The sequence below is a fragment of the Diceros bicornis genome, chromosome 14 (assembly GCF_020826845.1).
Source record: "Diceros bicornis minor isolate mBicDic1 chromosome 14, mDicBic1.mat.cur, whole genome shotgun sequence".
Lineage (NCBI taxonomy): Eukaryota > Metazoa > Chordata > Mammalia > Perissodactyla > Rhinocerotidae > Diceros > Diceros bicornis.
In genome coordinates, this window is record NC_080753.1 from 36,865,434 (window position 1) to 36,876,109 (window position 10,676).

General features: G+C 37.5%; 1 protein-coding gene across 1 annotated transcript; it reads left to right on the forward strand.

Annotated features, from left to right (window-relative positions):
* The first annotated feature begins 8,833 nt into the window (after positions 1–8,833).
* Positions 8,834–9,772, forward strand: LOC131413948 (olfactory receptor 12D3-like). Its single transcript, XM_058554954.1, has one exon. It carries the CDS (start codon positions 8,834–8,836, stop codon positions 9,770–9,772), a length of 939 nt encoding a protein of 312 aa, XP_058410937.1.
* Positions 9,773–10,676: the final 904 nt, after the last annotated feature.

Sequence of the window (10,676 nt, forward strand, 5' to 3'; positions counted from 1 at the left end):
GACCAGGAGTGGATTGTGGAACTGACCACAAACTGTTAATATCAAATATCAGAGCAAAGCTGAAGAAGAGCACTAAAAAGTCATAGTGCCAAAATATAACATAAACAACATTCCCGATGAGTTTAAAGTCCACATAAAAGACAGATTTGCATTGTTCAACTTAATTACTGATAACCAGAAGAACTATGGACTGAAATCAGAAATATTATTAAGGAAGAATGGGAAAAAGACAAGGCCTAAAGTGAAAAAAAAAAAAAAAAAGAAAGAAAGAAAGAAAAAAAATCGTGATGAATGATAGAAGAAACACTAAAAATTGTTAAGGACAGGTGAAAAGCAGAGGTAAAAAGTGACAAAAGTAGGATGAAAATCCTGAATACAGTTTTTCAGTGACTATCATGTTGAGATAAAAATAACTACCCTATTGGCCAAGTCAAAGGAATAGAAGAAGACAACAGAAAAGGAAGATCATGATGTCTCTTTCAGAAGATTCAAGAAATCAAAGGGAAATTTAAACCCTATATTAAGGAATGCTGAATGACCAACAGGGAAACACACTATCTCATCAGAAGTAAATAAAAGGAAGGTGGAAAGAGTATATGGAAGATCTACACAGAAGAGAAAAAAGGAAGACAGATTCCTTTGAAGAAGATTCCTATGAGGCAGAACTTGTAATTCTAGAAAGTGAAGTGAAAGCTGCCCTGAAAATACTGCAAAGAAATAAGTCATCAGGAACAGATGGGATACCAATAGAATTATTTCAAGCCACAGAGTCTGACTCTGACAAAATCCTATCAAGAATATGACAACAAATATGGAAAACAAAACAATGGCCTACACACTGGAAATGCTCAATATCCATTCCAATCCCCAAGAAAGGAGTGCATGGACTATAGGACCATTGCTTTAACTTTGAGTGAAGGTAAAGTGGTGCTCAAGATGCTGCAACAAAGATTTTTACCTCATATGGAGCAAGAAATGCCTGATCTGTATGTAGAATATATTATATGAAAAACTAGGCTAGACTCACATGAAGGAGTGAAAATTCGCATAAGAAGTATCAACAATCTAAGATATTCAGATGACACTATCTTACTGGCAGAAAGCAGCAATGACTTGAAACAACTTCTGACAAAAGTGAAAAAAGAATGTGCCAAAGCAGGACTGCATTTGAACATAAAGAAGATAAAAATCATGACTACAGAAGAACTACACAACTTTAATATAGACAATGAAGACACTGAAATTCTTAAAGATTTTGTTTATCTTGGTTCAGTTATCAATTTAAATGGAGACTGCAGCCAAGAAATCAAGAGAAGACTGAGATTTGGAAGGGCAGCAATGAAAGAATTAGGAAAGATCATTGATTTTAAGGAAGTGTCATTAGACACCAAGGCCAAGATTATCCACACCCTTGTATTCCCAATTACTATATAGGGGTATGAAAGCTACACCATAAAGAAGACTGACAGGAAAATAATTGAGTTATTTGAAATATGGCATTGGAAGAGAGTTCTACAGATACCCTGGACTTCTAAAAAGACAAACAAGTGGGTCCTAAAGTAAATTAAGCCTGAACTATCACTGGAGGCAAAAGTTATGAAACTGAGGCTGTCCTACTTTGGGCACCTCATGAGAAGGAAGGATTCTTTGTAAAAGATAACAATGCTGGGAAAGTATAAGGTGGTAGGAAAAGAGGAAGAGTAACTATGAGATGGATTGACTCCATAAAGGAAGCCATAGCCATGAGTCTACAGGAGCTGAGTAGGGCTGCTGAAGACAGGACACTGTGAACGTCACTCGTTCATAGGGTCCCCAGCAGCTGGAACTGACTTGATGGTATGTAACAAAAATGAGTATACCTATCCCAGCTTTCTTTTGCATCCATTTCCATGGAATAAGTTTTTCCATCCCTTCAATTTCAGTTTGTGTGTATCCTTACGTCTGAAGTGAGTCTCTTGTAGACAGCATATAGATGGGTCTTGTTTTTTTTTTTTTCCATTCAGCCACACTATGTCTTTAGATTGGAGAGTTTAGTCCATTTACATTTAAAGTAATTATTGATACTTATGTACTTATTGCCATTTTGTTAACTGTTTTATGACTATTTTGTATTTCCTTTCTTTCTTTCTTATTCTCTCATCCCTTTCTTTTGTGATTTGACTATTTTCTGTAGTTGTATGCTTAGAATTCTTTCTTTTTATCTTTTATGTATCTACTACACAATTTTGTTTTGTGGTTACAGTGAAGCTTACATAAAACACCTTAGAGGGCCGGCCCCGTGGCTTAGCAGTTAAGTGTGCATGCTCCACTACTGGCAGCCCAGATTCGGATCCTGGGCGCACACCGATGCACCGCTTCTCCAGCCATGCTGAGGCCACGTCCCACATACAACAACTAGAAGGATGTGCAACTATGAAATACAACTATCTACTGGGACTTTGGGGGGGGGGAAAAAAAGGAGGAGGATTGGCAATAGATGTTAGCTCAGAGCTGGTCTTCCTCAGCAAAAAGAGGAGGATTAGCACGGATGTTAGCTCAGGACTGATCTTCCTCACACACACAAAAAAAAACAAAAACAAAAACAAAACAAAACAAAAAAAAAAAACCACCTTAGAGTTACAACAGTCTGTTTTAAGTTGATGACAACTTAATCTCAAAAGCCTTCTAAAGCTCTACATTTTTACTCTGCCCAAACATGCTTTATGTTTCTGATGTTGCAATTTACGTATTTTTATCTTTTATATCCATTAACATATCAATATAGGTAAGTTGTTTTTACTACTTCTGTCTTTTAACTTTCATGCTAGATTTATAAGTGATTAACTTGCCACAATTAGATTACTCTGAATTTAACTATTAATTTACATTTACCAATAAGATTTATAACTTTATATGTGTTCACATTACTAATCAGTGCCCATTCATTTCAACTTAAAGAAGTCCCACTGATAATTTTTTTAAAGCCTATCTAGTGGTGCTGAGCTGCTTTCACTCTAGCTTGTCTGGAAAATTCTTTATCTTTTCTTCTTTTCTGAAAGACAAGTATTCAGGGTAGTGTATTCTTGGTTGGCATTTTTATTCTTTCAGCACATTGAATATATTGTGCCACTCCCTTCTGGCCTGAAAAGTTTTTGCTAAAAAATATTCTGACAGTCTTATGGAGATTCCCTTGTACATAACAAGGTGTTAGTCTCTTGCTGCTTTTAAAATTCTCATCTTGTTTTTATTTTTTGATGAATTAATTACAATATAGTTTGGTGTGAGTCTCTTTGGGTTCATCTTATTTGGGAATCTCTGAGCTTTCTGGATCTGGATAATCTGTTTCCTTCCTCAGGTTAGGGAACTTTTCAGCCATTTTTTCTTCAAGTAAGCTTTTTGCCCCTTTCTCTCTCTCTTCTCCTTTGGGGGATCCTTGTAATGAAACTAGTGGTCCACTAGATGTTGTCCTATAAGTCCCTTAAACTATCTTCACTCTTTTTCACTCTTTTTTCTTTTTGCCTCTCTGATTGAATGAATTCCACGGCTGTGTCTTTGAGATCACTGATCCTTTTTTCTGTTTCATTTAATCTGCTCTTGAACCCTTCTATTGAATTTTTCACTTTAGTTATTGTATTTTTTGCCCCGTTAAATTCTAACTGGCACTTTATTATATTTTCTACCTCTTTGTGGAAATTCTCACTTTTTAAAATTTTTTACTTAGTGCACTGTTCTCCTGACTTTGGTAAGCATCTCTGTGACCTTTATTTTGAACTCATTATCAGATAAATCACTTCTCTCTGTTTCATTAAGATCATTTTCCTGAGATTTTATCCTGTTCTTTCATTTGGAAAATAGTCCTCTGTTTCTTAATTTTTATTGACTCTCTGCATTGGTTTCTATGAATTATATAATACAGCCACCTGTACCAGTCTTGAAGGAGTGGTCTCATGTAGGGGATGAATCTTCCCATTCAACCCTGCCCTAACTCTTGGTTGTCTCATAAACCTTTGTGATTGGCCAAGCAGCCATCTTTGTTCTTAGTGACTTCCATTATGTGAGGGTGTGCCAAGATCTGTCAGTGTCCCAAGTCTGTGAGATGGGTGTTTCTGTCTGCTCTCTCTGCGCTGAACCCTGTGGTAATAGCAAGTTATGAACTATTTTTTTTTTTGTGACTGTTCTGGTAAACCCATGAACACAGGCCACTCTAACCCCCAGATACAGGCTAACAGGGAATGTGTCCTTTGGGTAGCAGCTAAAATAGTTAGAACACTAGAGGTGTACACAAGCTTCTTTCTCAGAGACATCGACGACCTAGGGAAGAGCAGGAGCACGAAGATTGCATTTGTTGGCCTCCCTGGTCTCTGAAGAAGATTTCGGTTGGTCACTGGATGTGTGTTAAATTAGAAGCCTGCCCCTTAAGTAGTATCTTTTAAAAGAAACAAATAGGCCTCTTTCACAGAAAGACCGGGCATTTCTTTTTGATACCTCTGTGCTGTGTTGTGGGGGTTGGCCAGTTAAGAACTGTTTCTCTGTTACAGCTCTGTGGGACCTGGAAATGTAACCTCTGCTGGCCACCAGAGACAGGTGATCAAAGGGCATCCCCTGGATGGAGGGGGATACTGATGTCCTGAACGAGCCAGAGGAAGAGCACAAAGATGACTCCAGCTAGGCCCTGGGTCTATGCAGAGTATTGCATTTGGCCCATGGACGTGTGTTAAATTAGAAGCCTGCATCTTAGGCCAAGCTTTTAAGAAAGCAAATAGACCTCTTTCATGGAAAGACTGAACATGTTTCAGTCTACTGTCTCTATGCCGGGTCCTGTGGGGTTAGCCACAGTGAGTCCCTGGGAGATCTTTAAGAGCTCTCTCTTAGTTTTCTACAGACTTATGGGTCTGCTGGATGCAAGCCCTGTTGGCTTTCAAAGCTAGATGTTTGGGGGTCCATTCCTCAGTTAGAAGTCTTTAAAGTTGGGATACCAGAGATGGGGTCCAAACCGTTTACTCCTCAGTGAGAAGCTAAGAGTTGTGAGTTCCCTCATGGTTGTGTGTTGCCATGCTGGGGATGGGGTTTCTGACAAGATTGTGTCTCTGCCTTTCATACACATTTTGATGTGTGGTTTTTTCTTCATGCATCTCATGTGTAGGAGTCACTCAGCTAGTTTCTGGTGTTCTTTTAAAGGGAATTTTTTCCCATGTAGCTATAGATTAAGTGTGTCCATGAGCAGAGGTGAGTTGGGAAACTCCCATCTTGCCATTTTGAACTGGAACTTTCCTTATTCTTTTCCAGTAATTTAGAATCAGCTTGTCAATGTATATGAGAAGTATATTTTGGATTTGATAAAAAGTGATCGTTTTGCAAGTGTCATCCTGCAGTAGAGCTGCAGAAAATTCTGGAAATATGTGGTTGAGTTTTCCAGAATATGATTCTTAACATCACAGGTTCTCTTCCTGCTCCTTGCAAAATGACTTCATGCTTCTTATTCACAATTCTTGTTAGCCATGGCTGTGTGTGTGTGTGTGTGTGTGTGTGTATGTAATCACTTACATAGAGTTTATTCACTTACAAATACTGTCTTATTTAGTCTTCATATCAATTAAATAGGATTGCTTCCATTATTATCTTCAATTTACAGAAGAGAAGCCTGGGGCCCCCAAAGGTTAAGTAACTTGACCAAGGTCACAGTGCTAGCAGAGCCAGGATTCTAACTCCCAGAGATCTTGCTTCAGAGTCTGTGATCTTCAGTGTATACACTAATCATTATTGAGAATATTTGTGGCTCAGGCAGATGTTAAGAGAAATCTCTATCAGTTTCTCTTCCATTCATAGCCAAGATATATTTTGAGTCTAAGAAGATAATCTATCTTTCATTTTGATGGCTATAAAGCTCCTATCTAGTTTTTGCTGTAGTTTGCTTATTCTCTCTTGGCATATCTCAAGTTAAATCATGCACCTTCTCTGTGCCTGAATGGCTTAGTTTAAACTTTATCATCTTTCAGTTGCTTAATATATTTCTTTAAATGATGACACACTTTGTATCTACTAGCTGTTAGAATTTCCAAGGACAGGAGCTGTGTCCTTTTTTTATTATATACATATATATATTTTTTTCTTTTCTGTACTATTTTAGTGAACAACACTGCACTACACAACTATTCTCTTTCTTGTTAAATGTTGTAAAATGTTCTCATGAGCACACCAAACAAATGAGAATAATTATTTATTGAAAGAGAAAAAAATAGAGTCACCCTTTGAGATGAGATCCCAAGACATCTAGGGAGAGTCAAAGATGATTCAGCATGTTTATTTTTTGGTCAGAATGGGAATGAAGGCCAAGTATTCTATGATTTATTCTTACACCTAAATGTAAGATGTTTGTCATGTAAGACTTTGAGCAGGCAAAAATCTTTTCGTTAATTTTATTCAATAAGACAATCAATACATTACAGTCTTGATTCTTGGATTTCCTTATGCACTAAATATATATTTATATTCCAATGTGGGTATACATAGGAGTAAAGAGAAAAGTGAATTGGCACAGTTAGTAGGTAGAACAAAAGAGATTAAATTAGGAGATTTTTTTTTTTTTTGATGGAAAGGAATTGACATCATTAGAAGGGGTGAGTGAGAGTAACTAGAAGTCTCTTTGAATTTAAGATGTTGAAATTACAGGATGGAACAAGTAGGCTTATGGCACATTTCCTTCACTGGAAAAGCTTTGAATTTATTGATTGATTTAATCATTGAAATTTTGTGTAAAGTAGGTATAATTGCATATATGCCTTTATACATGTGTGTTTGTGTTTTTTTGTGTGACTAAATACAGTATGAAGAGAGCTGCTTTGTTTATTCTAACATTTTTCATGTACTGAAAATTATTTAACTAGTCATCTATGGTCATTTAGTCTGTTTGCAGTCTTTTGTATGATAATGCTTAAATGAAGATCATGGTAAATATTTAACTTTTGATGTTTCCAAACACATCTGAAGAGCAATGAAGGAAGTGGAATTACTCGTTTAGAGTCTGTGAGCATTTTCATTTTTGATAGTTATTGCCAAATTGTCTCTTAGAGGTTAAATCAGTTGACATCTACACCTGTGTGTAGGTTATCACCCTTGAGATAATATAATGTCTTGTCAAACATTTTGATCTTTGTCAAAATAGCATATCATTGTATTTTAATTCAAATTTCTGCTAAACTAATAAAATTCTGTTATAGCTTCAATTGCTTCAATTAGGAATGCTGTGACAGTTTTTCTACGTTTCACTGAAAACATTTTTTTCAGGTGAGACTTTTGTTGAGAAATCGTGATTTTCTATTTTTCTTATTTTACTTTCGTATAGGTGCAGAAGTTTTCATATTTATTGTTCATATATGAATAAGTGGGATTTTGAGGGACAAGTTGTTAACAGGAGGTTTGTGTGGGAAAAGGGGCTAGGAAACTTTTCCCAGATTCTGTACTCACTGATTCCCTATTCTGTTGCTACACCTTGAATGTCTTTGCAGTAACATGCCTTTCTTTTCACTTCATCATTGCCTACACACTGACTTCCTCTTTCCTGATATTTCCAAGAAATTTGCTTTCAATATGAGGCACTCTCTTCCTGGGAGTGATTATTTTCTGCTGTTTTCTTTTTTTTTCCTTAATTCTTTTATTGAGGTCATATTAGCTTATAACATTATGTAAATTTCAAGTGTACATTATTATATTTCTGTTTCTCTGTAGAATGCATCATATTCACCACCAATAGTCTAGTTTTTATCTGTCACCATACATATGTGCCCCTTTACCCCATTTGCCCTCCCCCCACTCCCTTTGCCTCTAGTAACAACTAATCTGTTCTCCTTAACCATGTGTTTGTTTACTTGTGGTTTTCAATGTTATTTTGCTACTAGGACTTCTCAGCATTTTGGGTTTTTCCATCCTGCATGAATAGCCTTCTGCTATTCTTCTCTTGTGACTGCTAACACCAATTCCACTGATTTGTTTTTACTCTGCCTACATGTTGTTTGAAGTTTGTGGGTTTTGAAAACTGTCTTCTATGGGCCGGCCCAGTGGCATCGGGGTTAAGTTCATGCACTCTGCTTGGGCATCTGGGGTTCCCGGGATTGGGTCCCAGGCACAGACCTACACATCGCTCTTCAAGGCATGCTGTAGTGGCGTCCCACATACAAAGTAGAAGAATATTGGTATGGATGTTATCTCAGGGACAATTTCCTAAAGCAAAAGGAGGAAGATTGGCAACGGATTGGTAAAAGGATGTTACCTCAGGGCCAATCTTCCTCACAAAACAAAACAAAACAAACAAAACAAAACAAAATGGTCTTCTAGTTTCATGAATGTTTAGGTTATAGGGAACTTTACTTTTATTTTAGAGAGATATGAGGAGACTTAGGTCTATTTCCGTGCTTCTACCTGCACCCAGAAATAAGAAGTGTGCCTATTACCTCCATTTAAAAATATTTCAATTTTTACAAATACTACTGAGAGGTTTTTAAAAACTATATTAATTTTAATGCTATCAATGAGGCTAAAACTGAATCCTGTTCTCTTACTTTTTAATATATATTCACTGAATATCTGCCTGTATTCTGTATGAGTGGCTTTTTAGGTTTAACTCAGCACTCTGAATATACTTCTCTGTATCACATACATCACACTGACTCAGAATTTATCACATATTTCTGTTTTCCTTAATTATGTTGCAAATGAATTCAACTCTAACATTCCTGATCATTGTGCTCAACATAGATCATCCTTAAATACTTCCAGATAACAAACTTGCTTCATTTAACCCATACGGTATACTAGAACAGTTTACTAATTGTTGCTATTATTATTCCTTCTCAAAACGATGGAGAACATCACTACAGGGAATGAGTTTCTTTTGCTGGGACTGACCTCCATTCAGGAGCTGCAACCTATACTCTTTACGACCTTCCTCATTCTATACGTGATAGATCTCTTTGGAAATGGGTTTATATTAGTGATTGTCATCTCAGAGCCAAGACTCCACTCCCCTATGTATTTTTTCCTGGGAAATCTTTCTTGTCTGGATATCTGCTATTCTTCGGTGACAATGCCCAAACTCATGTCAAACCTCCTCTCCACTAACAAGGCCATAACCTTCCCAGGCTGCATCACTCAGCTACACTTCTTCCACTTTCTGGGGGGCACTGAGGCCCTCTTGCTGACCATTATGGGCTTTGACAGATTTGTGGCTGTCTGCCACCCACTTCGTTATACTGTTATCATGAACCCCCAGGTTTGTAGTCTCTTGGCAGCTGGGGCCTGGCTCACCAGTTTCTTTTATGCTCTGATGCATTCTGTCATGACTGCACGCCTGAACTTTTGCCACTCTCAAAAACTCCCCTACTTCTTCTGTGACGTGAAGCCCCTTTTAGAATTGGCTTTTGGGGATATACGGCTCAATCAGTGGCTCATTTTCACTGTCACTTGCAGCTTAGCCATGGCATCATGCTTCCTCACCCTCCTCTCCTACTTCTATGTTATTGGTTTTCTTCTGTTCCAGAACTGGAGCTGCAGGGTGCTCCACAAATCTCTGTCCACTTGTGCCTCCCATTTCATGGTGGTATCTCTCTATTTTGGAACTATGGCACTCATCTATATTCCCCCCACATCTGCCACCTCTGTAATACAGGAGCGTTTTGTGGCTGTCGTACACACCACTGTCACTCCAGTGCTGAATCCACTGATATACACCCTTAGGAATAAGGAAGTGAAATTGGCTCTGAGGAGAGTCTTTGGGAGGAAATTGAAGCTGTTTGCCTGAAGAAAATCATTGGCAACTATTGAGGAAATGAAAATTACTTATCATTTATATGACATATATTTTCTGATCTATAATAAATTGATTCCTTTCCTCAACATTATTTCCTTGCAGAAATTTGTATCATTGTAACTATGTTATTCATATACATGATTCCAATTACTCTTCATTTAGTCATTCATTCATTTGAAATATTTTATGAGCAAGGAGTGTTCAAATTGCAGAAGATACTACAGTGGAAAAATCCATGAGTGCATATCATGAGGACATGGATCTTGTTTCAACTGAGGGGTCAGACAAAAAGGATGAATAAGTAGATACATGTCTCTTTCAGAAGGTAAAACACATGGAATGTAAGGAATAATCAGCATACCAAAGTGGTCACTCTTTTATATGGTTGGGTCAATGAAAGCTTGTGAAAGACATGACATTTGAGCAGAATGCTGAAGGAAATGAGGGAGTTAGTTATGCAGACATACGAGAATATAGCATTTTATGCAGAAACAACAGCAAATGAAAGAGCATTGGTACAGAGTGTGCTTCTCATATATGAGGAAAAGCAAGATGTCCAATGTGGTTGGAGCCCAGTGGGTACTGAAGAGAATGGCAGGAGGTGAGGACAAAGAACTGGTGGTAGTCATGTCATGGGCATCATGTTGCTCATCTGAAGGTTTTCAGTACATACTGTGGGTGATATAGTATGATATTGGGACATTTGAGCAAAAAACGGACTTGAAATAACTTCTGTGGTGAAAGAATCACAATTTTTACTACATTGAGAATAGAGAGTAGGGGAGAAAGACAGAATCTGTCAGCATTCCCTTATGATCCTTTGAATGAGAACTGATAGCAGCTTAGACCAGGGTGATAGTGGTGAAAGAAAGAGAGGTAGTTAGGCTCTGGATGT

Coding starts and splice junctions, on each gene's coding strand:
- LOC131413948 (XM_058554954.1), top strand. CDS start 8,834: ATGGAGAACATCACTACAGGGAATGAGTTTCTTTTGCTGGGACTGACC.